General features: G+C 43.4%; 3 protein-coding genes across 8 annotated transcripts in view; 2 read left to right on the plus strand and 1 right to left on the minus strand.

The window, feature by feature from the left end:
* Positions 1-20105, minus strand: part of LOC111963809 (protein ARK2N) — a 39865-nt gene extending 19760 nt beyond the window's left edge. For 3 of the 5 annotated variants that reach the window (XM_070443535.1, XM_023987348.2, XM_070443534.1), the window contains exons 1-2: positions 8143-8328; positions 6309-7152 (exon numbers count right to left, since the gene is read on the minus strand). In XM_070443535.1, coding sequence (XP_070299636.1) covers positions 6309-7083 — 775 coding nt within the window. In that variant the 5' untranslated portion in view covers positions 7084-7152; positions 8143-8328. Of the gene's footprint in view, positions 1-6308; positions 7153-8142; positions 8329-9228; positions 9337-19737 lie in introns of those variants that run through there. The other 2 variants (XM_070443532.1, XM_070443533.1) reach the window with 2 other exon arrangements.
* Positions 13661-17901, plus strand: LOC111963810 (ATP synthase subunit alpha, mitochondrial-like). The gene is made up of 3 exons (XM_070443531.1): positions 13661-16954; positions 17073-17217; positions 17435-17901. Exons 2-3 carry the CDS (start codon positions 17085-17087, stop codon positions 17608-17610), a joined length of 309 nt encoding a protein of 102 aa, XP_070299632.1. The 5' UTR covers positions 13661-16954; positions 17073-17084; the 3' UTR covers positions 17611-17901.
* The window catches only part of LOC111963806 (transitional endoplasmic reticulum ATPase), a 42324-nt gene continuing 36860 nt past the window's right edge, over positions 18439-23902 (plus strand). Inside the window, exon 1 of one of the 2 annotated variants that reach the window (XM_023987343.2) lies at positions 18439-18785. In XM_023987343.2, coding sequence (XP_023843111.1) covers positions 18769-18785 — 17 coding nt within the window. In that variant the 5' untranslated portion in view covers positions 18439-18768. Of the gene's footprint in view, positions 18870-23902 lie in introns of both variants that reach the window. The other variant, XM_023987344.2, reaches the window with a different exon arrangement.

A 23902-nucleotide genomic window follows, 5' to 3' on the forward strand; every position in this document is an offset into this window, starting at 1 on the left:
TTGAGGCTAAATTGATTTTATTGATGCATTATATGAAGTTAAAATAAGTGTTCATTCAGTATTGTTGTAATTGTCATTATACAAAAAAAATATATTTTTTTAAATTAAAAATCGCCGATTAATCGGTATCGCTTATTTTGGTCCTCCAATTATCGGTATCGGCTTGAAAAATCATAATCGGTTGACCTCTAGTCTGGAGGTTAGTTAACGTGTCCAAAGAAGGGCAGAAGTATACAGAATGGTGTCGTCTGCTAGAGGTGGATCAGAGAATCACCAGCAGCAAGAGCAACATCATTGATGTATACAGAGAAGAGAATCGGCCCGAGAATTGAACCCTGTGGCACACCCATAGAGACTGCCAGAGGTCGAACAACAGGCCTCCGATTTGACACACTGAACTCTTCGAGAAGTAGTTGGTAACCGTTGTAAACCAGGCGAGGCAATCATTTGAGAAACCAAGGCTGTCGAGTCTGCCAATAAGAATGTGGTGATTGACAGAGTCAAAGCCTTGGCCAGGTCGATGAATACGGCTGCACAGTAATGTCTCTTATCGATGGCGGTTATGATGTCGTTTAGGACCTTGAGCGTGGCTGAGGTGCACCCATGACCAGCTCTGAAACCAGATTGCATAGCGGAGAAGGTACGGTGGGATCGAAATGGTCGGTAATCTGTTTGTTAACTTGGCTTTCGAAGACCTTAGAAAGACAGGGTAGGCTAGATATAGGTTTGTAGCAGTTTGGGTCTAGAGTGTCACCCCTTTGAAGAGGGGATGACTCGCGGCAGCTTTCCAATCTTTGGGAATCTCAGACGATACGAAAGAGAGGTTGAACAGGCTAGTAATAGTGGTTGCAACAATTTCGGCAGATAATTTTAGAAAGAGAGGTCCAGATTGTCTAGCCCGGCTGATTGGATGGGTCCAGATTTTGCAGCTCTTTCAGAAGGCATGCAGCTATTTGGATGAAGGAGAAATGGTGGGGGCAAATTTCTGTTAGAAAAGCTAAGGCTAGCTTTTTCAAACTGCCTGTGTATATTTGTTCCTAACTTCCCTGAAAAGTTGCATATCATGGGGGATATTTGATGCTAATGCAGAACGCCACAGGATGTTTTTGTGCTGGTCAAGGGCAGACAGGTCTGGAGTGAACCAAGGACTATATCTATTCCTAGTTCTACATGTTTTGAGTGGGGCATGSTTGTTAACGATGGTGAGGAAGGCACTTTTAAAGAATAGCCAGGCAACATCTACTGACGGGATGAGGTCAGTGTCATTCCAGGATACCCCGGCCAGGATAGAATAGACATTCCTATTTATGTTGACATTCGATGGTGGGTGGACCAGCAGCCATCTTTGTGGTAGTAATTGGAAGTTAACATTCCTATTAAAATTACATTTCAATGACGTACCAGCTAAATTGCAGCAGTCAGAAGGGATATGTCGATTCTATGATTGAAATACATCTACCCCATATTCAAGAGAATGCTTTGTCTCTGCTGATGGTAGGCACAACACAAAACTCACCTTATGCAAAATACGGTCTAAACTACACCATTGTGTGAGAGAGAAAAAAGTATATATATGTATATATACACACACAGTTGAAGTCGGAAGTTCACATACATTTAAACTCAGTATTTCACAATTCCTGACATTTAATCCTAGTAAAAATTCCCTGTCTTAGGTCAGTTAGGCTCACCTTTATTTTTAGAATGTGAAATGTCAGAATAATAGCAGAGAATGATTTATTTAAGCTTTTATTTCTTTCATCACATTCCCAGTGGGTCAGAAGTTTACATACACTCAATTAGTATTTGGTAGCATTGCCTTTAAATTGTTGAACTTGGGTCAAACGTTTCGGGTAGCCTTCCACAAGCTTCCCACAATAAGTTGGACAAATCTTGGCTCATTCCTCCTGACAGAGCTGGTGTAACTGAGTCAGGTTTGTAGGCCTCCTTGCTCYCACACYCYTRTTCAGTTCTGCCCACAAATGTTCTATAGGATTGAGGTCAGGGCTTTGTGATTGATGGCCACTCCAATAGCTTGACTTTGTTGTCCTTAAGCCAGTTTGCAACAACTTTGGAAGTATGCTTGGGGTTATTGCCCTCACTACATATTCGTCGCCAGACCCACCCACTGGCTCCAGGTCATCTATAAGTATTTTCTAGGTAAAGCTCCGCCTTATCTCAGCTCACTGGTCACGATAACACCCACCCGTAGCACACGCTCCAGCAGGTATATCTCACTGGTCATCCCCAAAGCCAACARSTCCTTTGGCCACCTTTCCTTCCAGTTCTCTGCTGCAATGGCTGAAACGAATTGCCAAAAATCGCTGAAGTTGCGAGACTTATCTATCCCTCACTAACTTTAAACATCAGCTTCTTAGCAGCTAACCGATCGCTGCAGCTGTCACAGCCCATCTGTAAATAGCCCAACCAATCTACCTACCTCATCCCCATATTGTTTTTTACTTTTTTGACATCATCATCTGCACATCTACACTCCAGTGTTAATTTGCTAAATTGTAATTACTTGCTACTTTGGCCTATTTGCCTTACCTCACCCATTTGCACACACTGTATATAGATTTTTTTCTGTTGTGTTATTGACTGTACTTTGTTTATTCCATGTAACTGTGTTGTTTGTGTCGCACTGCTTTGCTTTATCTTGGGCCAGTGTCGCAGTTGTAAATGAGAACTTGTTCTCAACTGGCCTACCTGGTTAAAAAAAAGGTGAAATACTAAAAATTGTCTATTTGGAAGAACCATTCGCGACCAAGCTTTAACTTCCTGACTGAGGTCTTGAGATGTTGCTTCAATATATCCACAATTTTTCCTACCTCATGATGCCATCTATTTGTGTGAAGTGCACCAGTCCCTCCTGCAGCAAAGCAACCCCACAACATGATCTAACACCCCCGTGCTTCAGGGTTGGGATGGTGTTATTCGGCTTGCAAGCCTCCCCCTTTTTCCTCCAAACATAACAATGGTCATTATGGCCAAAGGTTCTATTTTTTTGTTTCATCAGACCAGAGGACATTTCTCTAAAAAGTACGATATTGTCCCCATGTGCAGTTGCAAACCGTATGGCTTTTTATGGCGGTTTTGGAGCAGTGGCTTCTTCCTTGCTGAGGGGCCTTTCAGGTTATGTCGATATAGGACTCTTTTACTTGTGGATATAATACTTTTGTACCTGTTTCCTCCAGCATCTTCACAAGGTCCTTTGCTGTTGTTCTGGGGTTGATTAGCATTTTTCGCACCAAAGTACGTTCATCTCTAGGAGAAAGAACGCGTCTCCTTCCTGAGCGGTATGACGGCTGCGGGTCCATGGTGTTTATTACTTGCGTACTATTGTTTGTACAGATGCATGTGATACCTTCAGGCGTTTGGAAATTGCTCCCAAGGATGAACCAGAATTGTGGAGGTCTACATTTTTCCCTCTGAGGTCTAGGCGGCTTCTTTTTTTCTCTTTTGATGTCAAGCAAAGAGGAACTGAGTTTGAAGGTAGGCCTTGAAATACATCCACAGGTACACTCCAATTGACTCAAATTTGTCAATAGCCTATCAGAAGCTTCTAAAGCCATGACATCATTTTCTGGAATTTTCCAAGCTGTTTAAAGGCACAGTCAACTTAGTGTATGTAAACTTCTGACCCACTGCAATTGTGGCACAGTGAATTATATGTGAAATAATCTCTGGAAACAATTGTTGGAAAAATTCTTGTGTCATGCACAAGTAGATGTCCTAACCGACTTGCCAAAACTATAGTTTGTTAACAAGAAATTTGTAGAGGGTTGATAAACGAGTTTAAATGACTCCAACTTAGGTGTATGTAAACTTCCGACTTCAACTGTGTGTGTGTGTTTAATATATATTATTATTATTTTCTTCATAGGAGGTTCTTTTAAGCAATTGACGTTAAAGGATTAAAAAAATATTTTTTTTTTACAAATTTGTTTGACAAACCTGTTTGTATGCATTTAAATATCAAACTCAACCCTTTACCTTTTCCAGTGATTAAGACATGGATGTCTCATGGTAGGGTAGGGTATGCAAAATGGGTCAACTTCACTTTCTGACCACTTCTACAAAGGACAAATATTGAAAGTTTTGTTCAAATCKAAACAATGTGCGGTCAAAAAGTGATTGAAATCAAATGGAACAACGCAATATTATGTATGCCGTCAACGACACATTTACTACTTTGAGATACTACTATGTCACAAGGTTACCGCTGCACACTGTTCTCACAGTGAATACCACACAGTGAGGTCATATACTGTGGTAAAGAATTGCTCCCTACGGCAGCACAGAACAAACTAGCAAATTAGAGGTAAAACAATAACCCAATTGTAACATTCTCAATAAATTATGTCTATATTCCCACAACATGCCAATAACGACAGTCACAGTTCAACAAGAACACCACCGACGTGTGGATTACGTGGTGAAGACGTGATGTGTTGTAATCTTCAAAAGGCATGGTGAATGGAGACAATTTAAACAGTGGAACAGTCATTAAAACATTCAACACTCAGTGCTGCCTGTGCTAGTATCCATTTCAGATGAGCAAACATGAATAACCAGAAGCGTCAGTCAGTGATTGCATTGGCTTGGGAGCTATCGTTACTTGACGTCTCTGGTGAATGTATGTGGAGTGACTCATCTGAAATGTCTCTAGAAAACGTTTAAGTTACAGCCTTATCCTAAAACAGATTAAATAAAAAATGTTCCTCAATCTACACACAATACCCCATAATGAAAAAGCAAACAGGTTTGACATTTTTGCATAAGTATTCAGACCCTTTGCTATGAGACTCGAAATTGAGCTCAGGTGCATCCTGTTTCCATTGCTCAACCTTGAAATGTTTCTACAACTTGATTGAAGAACACTTGTGGTAAATTCAATTGATTGGACATGATRTAGAAAGGCACACACCTATCTATACAAGGTCCCAGAGTTGCAGTGCATGTCAGAGCAAAAAACAAGCCATGAGGTCGAAAGAATTGTCCGTAGAGCTCCAAGACAGGATTGTGTCGAGGCACAGATCTGGGTAAGGGTACCAAAACATTTCTGCAGCATTGAAGGTCCCCAAGAACACAGTGGCCTCCATCATTATTAAATGGAAGAAGTTTGGAACCACCAAGACTCTTCCTAGAGCTGGCCGCCCGGCCAAACTGAGCACCTGGGGAGAAGGGCCTTGACCAAGAACACGACGGTCACTCTGACAGAGCTCCAGAGGTCTTCAGTGGAGATAGGAGAACCTTCCAGAAAGGCAACAAATCAAGCCTTTATGGTAGTGGCCAGACGGAAGCCACTCCAGAGTAAAAAGCACATGACAGACCGCTTGGAGCTTGCCAAATGAAACCTAAAGGACTCTCAGAACATGAGAAACAAGATTCTCTGGTCTGATGAAACCAAGATTGAACTCTTTGGCTTGAATGCCAAGTATCAGGTCAGGAGGAAACTTGGCACCATCCCAACGGTGAAGCATGGTGGTGGCAGAATCATGCTGTGGGGATGTTTTTCAGCGGCAGTGACTGGGACACTAGTCAGAATCGAGGGAAAGATGAACAGAGCAAAGTACAGAGAGATCCTTGATGAAAACCTGCTCCAGAGCGCTCAGGACCTCAGACTGGGGCAAAGGTTGAGCTTCCAACAAGACAATGACCGTAAGCACACAGCCAAGACAATGCAGGTGTGGCTTCAGGACAAGTCTCTGAATGTCATTGAGTCAGCCAGAGCCTGGTCTTGAACCCGATCGAACATCTCTGGAGAGACCTGAAAATAGCTTTGCAGCTCCCCATCCAACCTGACAGAGCTTGAGAGGATCTACAGAGAAGAATGGGAGAAACAACCCAAATACAGGTGTGCCAAGCTTGTAGCGTCATACCCAAGAAGACTTGAGGCTGTAATCACTGCCAAAGGTGCTTCAACAAAATACTGAGTAAAGGGCCTGAATGCTTATGTAAATGTTATAATTTTATTGATTTAAAAAATTGGCATTTCCTAAAAGAAAAACGTTTTTGCTTTGTCATTATGGGGTATTGTGAGGAAGAAAAAAAACCCGATCCATTTTAGAATAAGGCTGTAATATAACAAAATGTGGAAGACATCAAGGGGTCTGAATACTTTCCGAATGCACTATACCTGTGATGTCTGGAGCAAATGTATAGTGATTGTTACTTCATGGTGTGCTAAATGTGGGTTACTTGGAATGTCTGTAGTAAATGTATTTAACATGGGATATACGTGTGGTGAATATTACCGCTGGGTGGGTTGGGTTTGGGTGAATGTGTCTGGTGTTGATTGTTACCTGGGATGTCTGTGGTGATTGTCTTGCCGCCTGATGTCTCATCTTCAGAGGAGCTGGTGCTAGAGTCACAGGTGAGGTCGCTGTCACTTGTACTGCTGTCCTGCAGCAAGTTGTACTTCTTCCTCGCCGCTGCCTCACGCTTCTGCCTCAGCAGCCGTATCCGCTCCTTGTGCTTCTGGCTCCGGTGACCTTTGACTTTAGCCAGCCGGCCGTTGGTCTGCTTCTCGCCGCCTGCACCTCCTGCCACAGCCGGCTGGCAGCGGTTCTTCTTGGCTGCCATTGTGTTGGTGGACATCTCACTTTCAGAACGTGAACGCCGGGACTTTTGCCTGCTTGACGATGACGTTTGGCACCCTGCTGCCAGCCCGGTGTCAGCCACCGTGGTGCCCTCCTCCCCTGATGCCCGCGAGGCAGCTCCCTCCTCACCAGAGGAGAGTGTGTCTGAGTCGGCCTGGTGGCCACTGGAGGAGGGCGAGAGCATGCAGGGGTTGGAGGAGTCGCTCTCGTAGACGTGGCCTGAGGCAGGCTTGTCACTGCCGGTGGAGGCGTGCTGGGACTCTGGGGAGTCTCTCCTTAGCTCCTTCATGAGGCAGGGCATGGAGAGCAGGCTGGGCTCACCCTCCATCTGCAAGGGACTGTCCCCCTCATCTCCTGGTGGAAAGCTGGTGGTGGTCTCTGTTTTAAGGGGCTCCCCCCTAAAAGCAGCTGCTGACCCCACCTGTGCAGMACACTCTGGGAGGGTCTCGCCATCCACAAACTCCTCTGTGTCTGCCATCTTAAGGCTAGTTGAGTAGGGCCCCGTGGTCTGACTGTCTTAGAAGAGTGGGCCTGGACAGGAACTCACCTGGAACAACAATACATATATATTTAGGGAAAAGGGGATACCTAGTCAGTTGTACAACTGAATGCATTCAACTGAAATGTGTCTCCTGCATTTTTACACACACATACATATAAATCGAAGGGTGCATTTGCGGCCCGCAATTCAGGGCATTCTGCAGGAACGCCTCTTCATATTTCTATTGGTCCKTTTTTAAGCTAGGACTCTGGTACACAGGTGGGGACGCTTCAGTACAGTAGGTGGCAGTAATGCACCGTAACGTTGGATGCCAACCGCCGATAAACCCCACAAAAGAAGAGGCAGGGGCTAGAACGGTAGCTAGCTAGCGTCCTTCAACCCCACCAGTCGTGCACCGCTTAACCCGCAGTTCTGAGGGCAGGTGTTCGGCAGGCGGGAGCGAAGGTCACTGTGTGCTTGCTAGGACTCCGGTACACAGCAGGTGGGAGCGTCACCGGTAGACAGTGTCCTTTGATCCAGAAAAAATAAAATACTTGCATTTCCCTTTTGACACATTTTAATCGCATTGACAATCAGGGGAAATCCTGAATATCAAAAGTGTCTCACAAGCATGAAGATGGCTGGTGAATAGGAGGAGGAGGAGGAGGGGGGGCTTTAATACAGGAACCAATGGGATGCTTGGACGCAATGCAGGAATGCCCACATGCAGGAACGCCCTGAATTGTGGGCCGCTACTGAGAAAGGCTGCAAGTTTCCCATAAATCGATTGTTTTTGACGAGTTGATTCAGTTGCGGTGAAGGACGGGGGATTTGTAAACATAGTCATCAATGCATGCATTTGTTATACTAGCACGAACCCGCTGGGCAGATAACTACGTAGTTAGCCAACTACCTAAAATGGAAGAGACGTAACATTAGCTATGCTAGTGACGATTCAATTTAAAACGCATTCCTTTAGCTAGCCARGGTATGCTAGCCAGTTAGCACTGACGGCGTATCTAGCTATGCAGGCGAACATGCTAGCTAGCAACTTACCTAGGACCGGGTGTTACACGCTTGTRTCTTCAGTGTCCGACTTCTGTGACATCTTATTTTTATATATGTATATATATTTTTTTTAATGTATGACATACAAATAATACACTTGCAACGTCAACCTTAGTCCATTCACACATACGAATACCAGCTAGCTACTTATTTCAAAATGTCCCCACCGGCCGATGTTCACATAAAAATGTGCGTCACTTCCGTGGTTGTAAATGACATAGGAAAAACTAGCACTTCGGTGCGTCTAGGAGGTAGTGTAGCTACATAATCACTTCAGGTTGTTGTAGGTGCACACTGTATATTGGTTTTGAACTTAAATCACTAAAGCCGTGCTCACATTGACAGTTTGAAGTGACTCAAATCCAATTTATTTTGCATATCCGATTGTTATTTTTCCTGCAGTCTGAACAGGCAAAAAGCACATGGAATCAGATATTTCAAGCCACATTTCGTTGTTTGAAGTCGAATACTATGCAAATCTGATTCCTGGACATGTCACTTGCCTTGAATGGTCAAATCTGAATTTTGCGCTCATGTGGTTTTTAGACTTCGGCATATCTTGTTGCTTGCTAGCTACTCTGACATTTTGACAAGAACATGTGGTAGCTAACTAGCTTGTTAATTAGTGAATGTGCTAGAAAGCTAAACAGCTACCTAGCTAGCTACTTGACTGTTGCGGCTAGCCAAAAATGACTCATTTTGAATGTTTGATCATGTTATCCTTTTTGGCTTTAAAAAGTGTTCTTACACTGATTTTGAACATTCAAAGCAACTGGGAAACGTCCATGTCAGGCATTGTTGTCACCTTAGCATGCTACATATCTTCTGAATGATAGGAAGCACCACCAATCAGCTGCATCATTTGTGGGGGATGACATGTTTACTGTTGCATTGTTTTCATAGGAAACAATTAGTGGCTCATCTTTACTTACCCACCTATGATTTTGTAAGACAGCTAAAAGATACCCTTAGACACATTCTGGAAAAAATATAGCCTAAACAGCCCATGACAAGTTAATGAAAAACCTTTGATTTCTATTGACATTTATCATTAAAAATACTTTCTACACTTACCATCCCCAAAATGTGTCATTTTCAAGGCAGCCCTTTAGACATGGAGGAATTCATGAAGTCCACCTTCATCTCCAGTTGAGCATCAATTGKAGCCTTGGACAAGGAGAAAACAGTTAACTTAAAATWGAATTGTCACAATGTACAGTATTATCACAAAGTTCATGTTGGCAAAACTCACAAATTCTCGCTTTGTCGCTTCAATTTTTACTTCCGCAAGAGATGGACTCTTATGGGGAAATACGATATTTAGAAGAGCATATCACAAATTTAGAAAAATGTAAAAACATTATTTTTTAAATACTAACATTTCTTACTGGGCTCAAATCTCTGTAGGTCTAGTTTCTTTGACAAAGGTATCATTTCTTGTTTCAACGTGGCAATCTGCTGCAGAGGCTGGAGAAACCCATGGCAATACATTTCACAGCAAAGCAGAACGGCAAATACTACCAGCTTAAAACATAACACGAGTAAACCACAGAGAGCTCCAACAGAGCTTGGTGGGAGATAGATTCTCCATGTGTCTGGATGCCTGATGTTCCTGAAGGTGAGAGGATGAACATGCATTGCTTATGACCCAGGCAAAATGCCCTAAATACCTGACCGTGTTTCCGAGGTTGACTTCCCAGCTCAAGCTATCCCCCAATCCAACATCTCAAAGCCAGAAACGAAACAGAGGAAATCTTTACTCTTGAAGAAAAAGAATAAACAACATACAGTACCAGTCAGAAGTTTGAACACACCTACTCATTCCAGGGGTTTTCTTAATTTTTTACTATTTTCTACATGGTAGAATAATAGAGAAGACATCAAAACTATGAAATAACACATATGGAATCATGTGGATTTCTCTCTAAGACATGTTGTCCAACTCATTATAGTTAAGCACAGAAAACGTGGTAATTYACTACAATGACCTACAGCTGCCTGTTTTCATTGGTTCTTGCCAGGTAAGCCTGTGGGGCCAGCAAACATAGGCTACATGGAGAGGAAGGGCGATAGAGAGACAGGAGAGGGATAGAGAGCGGTTATTTGGGTATCTACTCGACAATGAATCTAATTGTGTTGTTATTTAGCAGTATTAAAGAGTAACTGACCCTAAAAAACAACTAATCTCTTTCGAAACGGCCTATGGGTCATCGATATGAGTCAAACGTTTAGTCTAGTGTAAAAATAGACTACAAAGTGTAAATATAATAATTTTGGTCAGTCAGTTTTGTCTAAATCGGAGTTTGGAAGCTCAGTATGTCACAACAAGTAAATTAAGGTTAGGTTTGGATTACAAGTATGTCTACAAGTCATGCCGCTTTTTGCCAAGCTCCACATGAAAATTGCCCGTCCGCCCACTTTGCTTCCCTACATTGAATGGGGCTCCGTTGTTTCATCGCCRGCAGTTTTGAGACTGAAAAGCCCTATACGAATTGACCAACTATGGGTTGCATGCCCTTCTAAATCAAATTGTATTAGTCACATGCGCTGAATACAACCTTACAGTGAAATGCTTACTTACGAGCCCCTAACCAACAATGSAATTTTTCTTTTAACAAATAAAATACTAGTAAGAAATAGAAGTAACAAATAATTGAAGAGTTGCAGTAAAATAACAATAGCGAGACTAAACACAGGGGGGTACCGGTGGGGGGGTGGGTGCTTGTGGGTAGATGTTAGATGTTCAGGAGTCTTATGGCTTGGGGGTAGAAGCTGTTTAGAAGCCTCTTGGACATAGACTTGGCGCTCAGGTACCACTTGATATGCAGTAGCAGAGAGAACTGTCTATGACGAGGGTGGCTGGAGTCTTTGACAATTTTTAGGGCCTTCCTCTGACACCGTGTAGAGGTCCTGGATGGCAGGAAGCTTGGCCCCAGTGATGTACTGAGCCGTATGCACTACCCTATGTAGCGCCTTGCGGTCGGAGGCCGAGCAGTTGCCATACCAGGCAGTGARGCAACCAGTCAGGATGCTCTCGATGGTGCAGCTGTAGAACCTTTTGAGGATCTGAGGACCCATGCCAGATCTTTCAGTCTCCTGAGGCGGAAAAGATTTTGTTGTGCCCTCTTCACAACTGTCTTCGTGTGCTTGGACCATGTTAGTTTGATGGAGATGTGGACACCAAGGAACTTGAAGCTCTCAACCTGCTCCACTACAGCACCGTCGATGAMAATGGGGGCATGCTTGGTACTCTTTTTCCTGTAGTCCACAATCATCTCCTTTATCTTCATGACGTTGAGGGAGAGGTTGTTGTCCTCGCACCACYCGGCCAGGTCTCTGACCCCCTTCCTATAGGRTGCCTCATCGTTGTCGGTGATCACTGTTGTGTCATCGACAAACTTTATGATGGTGTTGGAGTTGTGCCTGGCCGTGCAGTCATGAGTGAACAGGGAATACAGGAGGGGAATAAGTACGCACCCCTGAGGGGCCCCCGGTGTTGAGGATCAGCGTGGCGGATGTGCTGTTACCTATCCTTACCACCTGATGGTGGCCCGTCAGGAAGTCCAGGATCCAGTTGCAGAGGGAGGTGTTTAGTCCCAGGGTCCTTAGCTTATTGATGAGCTTTGAGGGCACTATGGTGTTGAACGCTGAGCTGTAGTCAAGGAATAGCATTCTCACATAGGTGTTCCTTTTGTCCAGGTGGGAAAGGGCAGTGTGGAGTGCAATAGAGATTGCATCATCTGTGGATCTGTTGGGGTGGTATGCAAATTGGAGTGGGTCTAGGGTTTCTGGGAAAATGGTGTTGATGTGAGCCATGACCAGCCTTTCAAAGCACTTAATGGCTACAAACGTGAATGCTACGTGTCGGTAGTCATTTAGGCAGGTTACCTTAGTGTTCTTGGGCACAGGGACTATGGTGGTCTGCTTAAAACATGTTTGTATTACAGACTTTGACAGGGAGAGGTTGAAAATGACAGTGAAGACACCTGCCAGTTGGCCACTGCATGCTCGCAGTACACGTCCTGGTAATCCGTTGGGCCCTGCGGCCTTGTGAATGTTGACCTGTTTAAAGGTCTAACTCACATCGGCTGCAGAGAMGGTGATCACACAGTCTTCCAGAACAGCTGGTGCTCTCATGCATGTTTCAGTGTTATTTGCCTCGAAGAGAGCATAGAAGTAGTTTAGCTCGTCTGGTAGGCTCGTGTCACTGGGCAGCTCTCGGCTGTGCTTCCCTTTGCAGTCTGTAATGGTTTGCAAGCCCTGCCACATCCGACGAGCGTCAGAGCTGGTGTACATGATTCGATCTTGTCTCTGTAATTGATGCTTGTAGCCTGTCTTGATGTGTCGTCGGGGGCGCATAGCAGGATTTCGTTATAAAGGCTTCTGCGGTTAAGAGTCTATGCTCCTGAAGCGGTAGCTTTCAAACTAATTCATAGGCTTCTGGTGGGGTATGTACGATACGGTCAATGTGGGGACGACGTCATGCGATGCATATGATATATAGTACTACAGTCTGCATCTCTATGTTATATACCGTACTCTAACTACAGTCCCTACTGCCTCTTGCCATGCCGTTCTGTCCACCACTCATTGCGATTAGTATCTTTTATGTACATATGTCTCTTACTCTTTTACAAACCTTGTGTGTGTGTGAGTATAAAGAGTATGATAGATAGTATTTGTGGAGAGATTGGTTAGGATATATGATGTCATGAAGCCATTGTTGGTTTAGTGACTGACCAGATATTGTCGGAGAGACTGAAGGCCGAAGCATGTAGTGCGATACATATATAGCTTCATCGAGCATTTAACATTCTCGTGGCTAACGATGTAGTATGTGATAAATAAAATTTGATTTGATTTAGATTTTATACGTATCTTTCTGCTTTGGCCCTTGCGCCGGGGTTATTCAATCGGATGGGCCCAAGTGTCTCCTGAGCCCCCTGTCTCAGCCTCCAGATATTTATGCTGCAGATGTTTATGTGTCGGGGGGCTAGGGTCAGTTTGTATAATGGAGTACTTCTCCTGTCTTATTCTGGTGTCCTGTGGTGAATTTAAGTATGCTCTCTCTAATTCTCTCTTTCTCTCTTTCTTTTCTCTCTCTCAGAGGACCTAGCCCTAGGACCATGCCTCAGGACTACCTGGCATGATGACTCCTTGCTGTCCCCAGTCACCTGGCCAGTGCTGCGCTGCTTCAGTTTCAACTGTTCTGCCTACGGCTATGGAACCCTGACCTGTTCCACCGGACGTGCTACCTGCTCCAGACCTGCTGTTTTCAATCTCTCTAGAGACAGCAGGAGGCGGTAGAGATACCTTAATGAGTTGGCTATGAAAAGCCAACTGACTTTAACTCCTAGGTGCTGACTTGCGCACCTCGAACTACTGTGATTATTAATTATTTGACACAAGCTGGTAATTATGACTTTGACATCTTGGCCTGTCGTTGTATTAATTTCACCTCGCAGCAATCAGCCAGAAGAGGACTGGCCACCCCTCATAGCCGGGTTCCTCTCTAGGTTTCTTCCTAGGTTTTGGCCTTTCTAGGGAGTTTTTCCTAGCCACCATGCTTCTACACCTGCATTGCTTGCTGTTTGGGGTTTTAGGCTGGGTTTCTGTACAGCACTTTGAGATATCAGCTGATGTAAGAAGGGCTATATAAATACATTTGATTTGATACAAGTTCACACTTTTATTAAATATAAAGATACCGTACCGTTACCGTGGCCCACAAACTGTGATACATACCGAACCGTGGGCCCACTGTACCGTTGCATCCCTACTGCATACATTAATGACTTTGGCGTCCAGATAGATCTATTCAAGTTTTTCCGTAATCTGAGATCTGAGAGTTCTTTGATAAGAGTGAAACTTACATGACTCCACTTGAAATGTCATCCTCAGTGAGATGTATACATAGGTCTACCACGCTAATCAATAGACTTACCTGTCCTACCGTGAGTCAATAAGGAGATGGAGCCATTAACCCAGCTGAGGTACCTGAGAACTCTGAGAGAACCACATTTAGAGCAAAAAGCAATGCGTCCATAGAAACCTTCTGTAGGATTGTTACAAATGARGTAGGTGACCTACTGAAAGACAAACAAAAACACAAATCCTATGATAACCTGAGTAGAGACGAGAGAATACAAAACAAATGTGACTATGTGAATGAATGTCGCCGACAACTATCTAAAGGTAACTTCTATCGCAAACTGAATTATGACCCTACCCAAGAATTCCAGCATAAGAMCTCATCCACAGTGGAAAGCTGTTTGGAATCAGGACAAATCACCAAAAAAGAAGTTGAATTTCTATGTGTGAAATTTCCCAAGATACCAACTTTCTATACAGTCACTAAATTACACKAACAAGTGTCTCCWCCTCCAGGTAGACCCATTGWAGCAGCAATCGACTCTGTGACATCCAACAMTTCTAAGTTTGTGGATTACCACATTAATCCGATGGTTGAGAATCTCCCATTTTATGTCAAAGACACTAGTCACATGATCTCATTGAATGAGGGCTTAGGAAGGATACCAGAGGGCACCCTGCTGGCGACTTTTGATGTGGAGAGCTTGTACACTAACATCCCACACACTGGAGGCTTGCAAGGCGCTACAACACTTCCTTCAGCAGAGAGACTCTACCCTTGCTCCATCCAATTAATGCATCTTACAACTTACTGAACTGGTATTATCCATTAACTACTTCGTAGACTTTTTCCTTCAAAATTTGGGGTGTAGCCATGGGCTCCCCCTTTTCCTCCAACTATGCAAACCTGTATGTGGGACAATTTGAAGAAGCACTCCTGTACAAAACAGAGACACACCCRCTACTTTCTAAAATCTATGGAAGAGACAAATAGATGATGTCTTTGTGCTCTGGGAAGGAAGTCAGCAGGAACTAAATTGATTCCAAACTACTAAACGAGAGCTCTTGAATACCTCAAATTCAACATYCAGACTGATGAGAGAGAAATAAACCACCTGGACTTATGGATCATCAAAGAAAATGATGCATTACACACAGACTTATACACAAAGCCCACAGACCGCAACACCTTGCTATGTGCGGATAATATGCATCCTCTTCCCCTCAAGAATGGTCTACCATTTAGCCAGTTATGCAGTGTTAAACAAATCTGTYGCCACTAGACAGCAATGCTAAAAAAATGACAGATAAATTCAAAATGAGAGGCTACAAGGACAAAACTCTTGATGCTGCAATGATGACAATATCTCAAAAACCAAGAGAGGAATTACTAAAAACTCAAKCAAAGAAGAAAAACAAAGCAACCGTCTTTTGCACTAAGTACACCAAGGGTTCGGGGAAAATGAAAGCTATCCTGAAAAAGAAATCGCACACCTCTTCAAGGAACCCCCACAACTTTATGGAAGACAATTTTCACTCTTATTTGCCAAGCAAAATGTTTGTGTGGTGCACCCATAGATAAAAAAAATACCGGACCTGCAGAGAGTGCTATCACAGATAGAACAAAGAGCTAGTTGTTTCACCTGATGTATAAATCTGAAGCATCTGYATTTTTAAATGGTGTTTGGAAACCAAAAGGTGCTTTACCGCCACCAACTAGACTGTGTAAATCCAGTACACGTTGTGATACAAAAAGGATGAAATGTACCCTGCCAACTAACCCTACACTCATTAAAAAAAATGGGGGAAAAAACATTCCARTACTTGACCCTATCTGACGGCCTGGGTGGACGGGACACTACTATTCAATGCACCATGTTACTCTTTTGCAGTAAAATCTCACCACAACATCTATTGTCTGTTATTTACGTTCCATTTCTGCAGTACAGTTGATAACCATGGCAATGAGAGCTAAAAAGCCAACCATAATTAAGCACATTTCATTCCTAGGCCACTCTGTACTGGTAAAGGTCTACTTCTCACTGCAGMGCTCTAGACTAACTTTTTCCACTGGTGGCACTGGTGCTACCAAATATTTAATTGGATGGCACCAGCACAMGATTTGGTCACACCAATTTCTCTCCCCTGCTCAGRGATAATGGCCTGACCTGTGCCCCATAATTTACCTGCATTCCATACAGGGCTGGTGATGTGTCTGCCTACATTCCAACCAACATCATCTCTGTCACAGACGGACAGGTAAGTATCATGTGTTCTCAAAATTGTTTACCATAATTAATCAGAAGCTGAAAATAAAAGTTGAGTTATCTGGTTTTAATGGACCTTCCTCATACCTATCCTTGCATTCATTCCTTTTTTAATTTTTTCCCCCAATTTTGTGGTCTCCAAATGGTAGTTATACAGTCTTGTCCCATCGCTGCAACTCACGTATGGATTCGGGAGAGGCGAAGYTCGAGAAAAGTGCGTCCTCCGAAATGCAACTCAGCCAAGTAGCACTGCTTCTTGACACAATGCCCGCTTAACCAGGAAGCCAGCCCCACCAATGTGTCGGAGGAAACGCCGTACACCTGGCGACCATGTCAGTGTGCATTGTGTCCACAGGAGTCGCTAGTGCGCGATTGGACAAGAACATCCCTGTCGGCCAAACCCTCCCCTAACCCGGACGATGCTGGGCCAATTGTGCGCCYCCCCACGGGTCTCCCGGTCGCGGCCGGCTGCCTCTAACCAGGATCTCTAGCGGCACAGCTTAGCACTGCAATGCAGTGCCTTAGACCACTGCACCACTTGGGAGGCCTCACATTCATTCCTGTTGTCATTTTCAGTAATGTCACTTTTTGTTATCTTAGGACTGATTGATCAGGTGTTTACCCAATTATAACACTGAACCCAGACCAAAGCCATGAAGTAGGTGGGCCTCTAATTTCTTTCCCCAGTATTTATAAATTGGCATTGGGCCCCTGCATTAGAAACCCTTACAAGGGAATTAGTGTCCCACTTGTCACTGACCCCATTTCCTCCCTGGTCAGGTGGGTGGTATCATGGAGCTGGAGCTGGACCGGTACAGTGAGGTGGCGTCCTTCACCCRGTTTGATTCCGACTCGGACGCTGCCACCCAGCAGCTGCTGAACCATGGTGTTTTCRTTCCAGAGCTCCTCAAGCAGGGGAAGTACTGTGAGTATCTCCTAGGATGTGTTGTTTTGGTCACATTTGTATGATTTTAATCAACTGAAATTATGATTGTGTGCACTGTCCCTGTCAAATYCATTGCATGAGTGGATGAGACTGAATTGAGATTTTCCAGAGGGTCGTCCTCAGTAAAGTTTTCTCTAGCCACTGCTGTTCCTTCTTCCTTGCCTGTGTGACTGACTGCATGCATTTTGTCCTGCAGGCCCCATGGCCATTGAGGAGCAGGTTACAGTCATCTATGCCGGTGTGAGGGGACACTTGGACAAAATGGACCTAACCAAGATCGAAGATCGAGAAGGATTTCCTTCAACACGTTCTCAGCCAGCACCAAGGACCTCGTCACAAATTAGGTCAACCAAATCAACTACCATGTTTTAGCCAGCTTAAGCTTGATGTTCTGACATTATTGGACTCCTTTTGTAAGTTATCGTACCATGTTCGTGAACATATGTTAACCCATTTGGCTTCCCCTTGCAGAGCCGATGGCAAAATCTCAGAAACCACAGATGCCCAGTTGAAGCAGATTGTCTTGACCTTCCTGGCAAGCTTTGAGTAGTGTTTTATATTTTGAACTGTTTTGTGTGCAGGTTAAACTTTCTACGSCATTCAGAAAATAAAGTGGCACTTGATATCTCCTAAAAGAGAATAAAAAGTGTTTCTACTCCAGGACCCATGGACTTTCTTTTCTACTGCCTCCCCCCTCACCCTTCTTAAAGTATTTAACATTTACATTTTGGCCATTTAGCAGACACACTTACTGTATCCAAAGTTGCTTACAATCAGTGRATTCAACTTASGAAGGTTAGGGAGAGCCACATACCAAGACCATCCAGTAAAAGCTTATTCAAATGAGCTGACCAAAAAAGACTAGTGGTCACTTTTTACTGACTGCAAAAGGCAGATTATCTCACTGACATCAATGATGGATAGCCATATAATATTGTTTTAGTAAGAGTCTATGCCTCAGTTATGCRTCACAATCATAAACCATGATCAACAAACTATGAAGTCTCGTCAGGATTCTGAACCATCWTGCTTTCCCTGCCGCAGATGTCTGACATTCAGGGACCAATCTTATGATTGGGTGACCTAGTTTCTAGGGGTGATAACCATAGACTTGCCTACACGGTCACATCATTAGTGAACAGTGCTTTTTCTCAGCATTTCTACAGCTCTTTTTAACAACAAAGGACTATGAATTGTAAAATAATAACAAAGACAGTTCTAATTAATGTTATCCCTTTCGTTAATTCGGCGGTAATAGTACATAGAATGAAACGTTTTGTCATGGAGAAAAAACAACATTAAGACATATGGCCTATGGGGTATTGTTACTAGGTAGAAAATGACAAAGAAACGTTTTATTCTGATTGGCTCTATTGAATCGAGAATCCGCTGCGCTGTCTGTTTACTGCATCAGTCACRGATCAAATCAAACTGTCGGCGTTGCCCTCACTGGAGAGGAAAATACACATAAGAGGTTACAAACTATAAAGAAACCATCATTTATTCGTAGAACATACCAAGCGGAACACCATGGCTTCAGGAGGAGAGTAAGTTGCCATCGCTATCTAATTTGCTTTCCTGAAGGACCCAGTTACCAAGAAAGAACGTTTGCTCTGTTAGCTAAAACCTAGGTAAATTGACTAGATAATGCTGACTAACTTTCTGTTGTTAACGAACTAATATCGGTGTGTGTTCTATGGACGTAGCAATATTTGAACATATAGAAGTACTATACATGCAAAAGATACGTTTCCACATAGATTATGCCATGCCCACGTGTCAGTGCCGGTTAGCTAAACGCATAGATAATTTCAGTTATACRGGCTATGTCAAAAATACCAGTTTGCCATCTCTGCATCTGTCTACCAGATTTAACCAGCTACGTAGCTAGCAAAGCTGGTTAACTGACAGCGACGTAAATAGGAAGACTGCTTGTCATGTTGTAGCTAACATTTGCTAAGTGATGCTTGTTATACTAGCAAAAGTTATAGTAGTCTGTTAAATTGAGCGAATGACTGACCACCTTCGCTCTCGTAGTTTTTCATGCTGTGTCATGTGGSGGCATGTGTAACACTTAGCTACATATTTACAACCGAATCTGAAACCCAGAGGCCGGCAGATGCCGATATTGAGTCGTTTCATCTTACTGTCCAAACGCATTGTATGCAGCTGGCAATACACTCCTATCACTGTGGACCGGTTTATACATAAAACATTCTCCATACAYGCAGCGAAGGCGTCTCCTTAACTTTKCCCTTAACTATACAGTATTTAATGGTGGGGAAACAATGGGGAAAATATGCATACTTCATTTATGAAACACKATTTTTCATCACCATGCTAGAYTGGCTAATACTACTTCCTGATGTTGCGCCCGTCATTCAGGAGGAAATCTATAATTTGCAGCCTCAAATGGAGAACGTTTTAAGTATGATCTGGTCTACGGGYTAGGTGTGTATTGCCTGCTGCATACAATGCGTTAGAATCGTTTCATCTTACCGTCCAATCACAATCTGCTGGTCTTTGGGCTGCTGATGCTAGCGTTTAACAAAACATTAGCATTTCGTACAGCAAACATTACAAAGGGGATACTCCCGTTCTTCCGAGTCCCGACCCTAGCTAGGTTCTTTCAAAAGGAATACACATCTTATGTATGCTACCTAATACCACAGAACAGTGAGCCAGATGTTACACTGGAAGTATAAATCTGGTGCATCTGGTTGGCATTTCCACTCACCACCAAATATGGTGCTGAGAGGAAGCCCATTGGCAAGCAGTGGTAGAAGATGGATTTTGGCAGACYTTCTGCACATTTTCTRATTGATGAAGCATTTGATCTCAATACAGTTTTCTGTTCKCAAAACTAAAATCTGTTACAAAGTGGACAAAGTTTGGTAGACCTTACCCTTTGCCGAAGTTTCAAAAAATGTAGTTGTTTAGGAGTGCAAGGACAAATTGAGTTATTGAACATGCGGACATTGGGCTCCCAAGTGGTGCAGCGGTCTAAGGCACAACGGACCCTGGTTCGATTCCAGGCTGTATCACAACTGGCCGTGATTGGGAGTCCCATAGGGCGGCGCACAATTGGCCCAGCGTCTTTAGGGTTTGGCCGGGGTAGGCCGTCATTGTAAATAAGAATTTGTTCTTAACTGACTTGCCTAGTTAAATAAAAAAAAGTTTTACTTCAGAGTAGGCGTTCTCTAATGGAAATATGCAAATACATGCTAGAATGCGCCAATAGGATTCTGCCCACCTCCTTGCTTGTTCAATCAATTTGCTCCAAGTGGAAATGACAGGKTATGGTCTATCTTGGGTTAGTTATAAAAAAATCTTTGCTAATACTCTCCTGATAGCAAGCAAGTTAACTCAGCTATCTAGCAAAAAGTGTGGCAGATGTCGTTTCAAAACCCACAAAAATACAATTGCTGCCCATTCTAGTAGCTAGTTTCACTACRGTATAATAAGAAACTGAAAGCAACTGCCCCATAATAGCTATTCTAAGTTTCTGTCTCTAGTCAGTAGGCACACATTTAACACACAGACCACTTTTAACCCAACGAGACAGTTGATTTAAAATGATGGCACGGTATCCAATCAAAAACCCATCTTTTGACCAATGGGTAAAATGTTAATCGTTGGGTATTAGGGTCAAAATTAAACATWGGTTCTGGTGTTATACTTATTCCATGTGTTTAATGTTGTATAGCAGCTTKTCAGAAACACAGACCACTTTATTTCATGAGGATAGGACTATGGAAAGGACCATTGCTCAGATTCTTATTTTCATGTGATTGGAAAAGGTCAAAATGGTCACAGACGGGTAAATAATAATCKTTTTTTCAATAAGGCACAAAATCACCCGTTTGGAAACCTTTTTTGTCCAATATCTAAAGATAGGGTGGTCAWATTAGTATGACATATTCAGGGCTGATGTAGAACACWGGTGATTAGAATAAAAGTAGAATATGCAATATTATGCAAATTATGCACTTAAAACAAAGACRATAGTAACACTGCAAAAAGACTAGAAATCATGGTGAATAACAATCTAACACAGGATYAAGTCGAAATAGCAATAGTCTTCAATTCCTACTTTATTGACTCTGTCAGGGTACTGACACAGAACCCCTCCACTGGTTTCTTGGGCTCAGTGCTAGTGAATGACGCTCAACCTGTCTTCATCATAAGGGAGGTGTCTGAGTCAAAGGTGAACAAGGTGATTAGCTCACTAAAGAACTCTAAAGCCAAAGATGTGTTTGGGCTGGACTCTACCTTTCCTAAAAACTACAAAGAGTCACTCATTGGCCCCATTACTAAGGTCACCAACACATCTATTGGTCTCGGGGTGCTTCCAAGGGTATGGAAGTCGGCCATAATAACGGCCATCTTTAAATCAGGCGACCCTGCTGACGTGAGTAACTACAGGCCCATTAGTATACTACCTGTGGTGTCAAAGGTTGTTGAAAAGTGTGTAGCAGAACAACTGATTGCCCACCTCAACAACAGCCCCTTCACATTACACTCCATGCAGTTTGGCTTCAGAGCGAAACACTCCACAGAAACGGCCAACTGCTTTCTTCTGGAAAATGTGAAGTCCAAGATGGACAAAGGGGGCGTTGTTGGGGCTGTGTTTCTGGACCTAAGGAAGGCTTTTGATACTGTTAACCATGAGATTCTCATCACAAAATTGTCCAAGTTCAACTTTTCCCCCGATGCCTTGAGATGGATGAAATCATACCTTGAAGGCAGAACTCAGTGTGTCYGAGTGAGCAATGAGCTGTCACCCACTCTTAGCTATGATGTGGGCGTGCCCCAAGGGTCAATACTGGGCCCCCTCCTGTTCAGCCTGTACATTAATCATCTGCCTTAAGTCTGTACTGGGTCTGAAGTTCAAATGTATGCAGATGATAGTGATATATGTGCATGCAAAGAGCAAACAACAAGCTGCACAAGAACTCACTGCTGCAATGGTCCAGGTTACAAAGTGGCTCAGTGACTCATGTTTGCATCTCAATGTGAAAAAAACTTAGCATGTTCTTCACAAAGATGGTGACAGATGCTACTTAGCCAGATGTCTATGTGTCAGGGGAGAAGCTCCAGGTGGTATCTGATTTTAAGTACCTTGGCATCATACTTGATTCCAACCTCTCTTTTAAAAAGCATGTGAAAAAGGTAATTCAAATAACCAAATTCAACCTAGCTAATTTCCGATTTATACGAAATTGTTTGACTACAGAGGTGGCAAAACTGTACTTCAAATCTATGATACTCCCCCACTTAACAMACTGCTTGACTAGTTGGGCCCAAGCTTGCTGTACAACATTAAAACCTATTCAGTCTGCCTACAAACAGGCTCTCAAAGTGCTTGATAGGAAGCCCAATAGCCATCATCACTGTTACATCCTCAGAAAGCATGAGCTCCTGAGTTGGTAAAATCTTGTGCAATACACCGACGCATGTCTTGCATTCAAGATCCTAAATGGCCTGGCTCCCCCTCCACTCAGTATTTTTGTTGAAGAGAAAACCCAAACATATGGCAGCAGATCCACAAGMTCTGCCATGAGAGGTGACTGTATAGTTCCCTTAACCCCTTATTTTTGGCACTAAACAATCTCCATATATACAGTAGTTCCATTTATTTTTTTGACCTGTACTCGGGGACCTTAAGACAAGTCTTGTGAGCAAAACATGTTCGTGAGAGTCTCATTAGTGTGTAGCCCAAACTGTTTGGATGCTACAGACAGAAGTTGGCAGATCGGCTGTACCAACTTCAAACTGACAAAGACCGCTCTAGTTCTTTCACCGCAGATGTGGAAGTGCGACATAGGCGGATGCGGTGGATTGAAACGCTTCCAATGCAAAAAAAAAACATATTTCTAGCTAAAACTGACAGATTTTATGGGGATTTTTTATTATTATGCAGTGGTAGGTGATCAGGCCTACTAACTGTTGTGTCGTCGGCAAACTTAATGATGGTGTTGGAGTCGTGCTTGGCCATGCAGTCATGGGTGAACAGGGAGTACAGGAGYGGACTGAACACGCACCCCTGAGGGGCCCACGTTTTGAGGGTCAGCGTGGCAGATGTGTTGTTTCCTACCCTCACCACCTGGGGTCATCCTGTCAGGAAGTCCAGAATCCAGTTGCAGAGGGAGATGTTCAGTCCCAGCCTCCTTAGCTTGATGAACTTGGAGAGAACTATGGTTTGAATGCTGAGGTGTAGTCAATGAATAGCATTCTCGCGTAGGTGTTCCTTTTGTCCTAGTGGGAAAGGGCAGTGTGGAGGGCAATAGAGATTGCATCCTCCCTGGATCTGTTGGGGCAGTATGCAAATTAGAGTGGGTCCAGGGTGTATGGGATGATGGTGTTGGTTGAAAATGTCAGTGAAGACACTTGCCAGCTGGTCAGTGCATGCTCAGAGTACTCGTCCTGTTAATCTGTCTGGCCCGCGACCTTGTTAATGTTAACCTCGGCTACGGAGAGTGTTATCACACAGTTGTCCAGAACAGTTGGAGCTCTCACATAGGGTTGCACATTTTGGGGAATATTCAGAGGTGGAATCCTTCTGTGGGAATTAACGGAAATATTATGCAYATTAATATGAATACCTTTTAAATGTAGATGTTTTTTGCATTGGATATATTTACCATATCATATGGAGAGACAA

Source organism: Salvelinus sp. IW2-2015, linkage group LG5, assembly GCF_002910315.2.
Source record: "Salvelinus sp. IW2-2015 linkage group LG5, ASM291031v2, whole genome shotgun sequence".
In the NCBI taxonomy this organism is placed as follows: Eukaryota; Metazoa; Chordata; class Actinopteri; order Salmoniformes; family Salmonidae; genus Salvelinus; species Salvelinus sp. IW2-2015.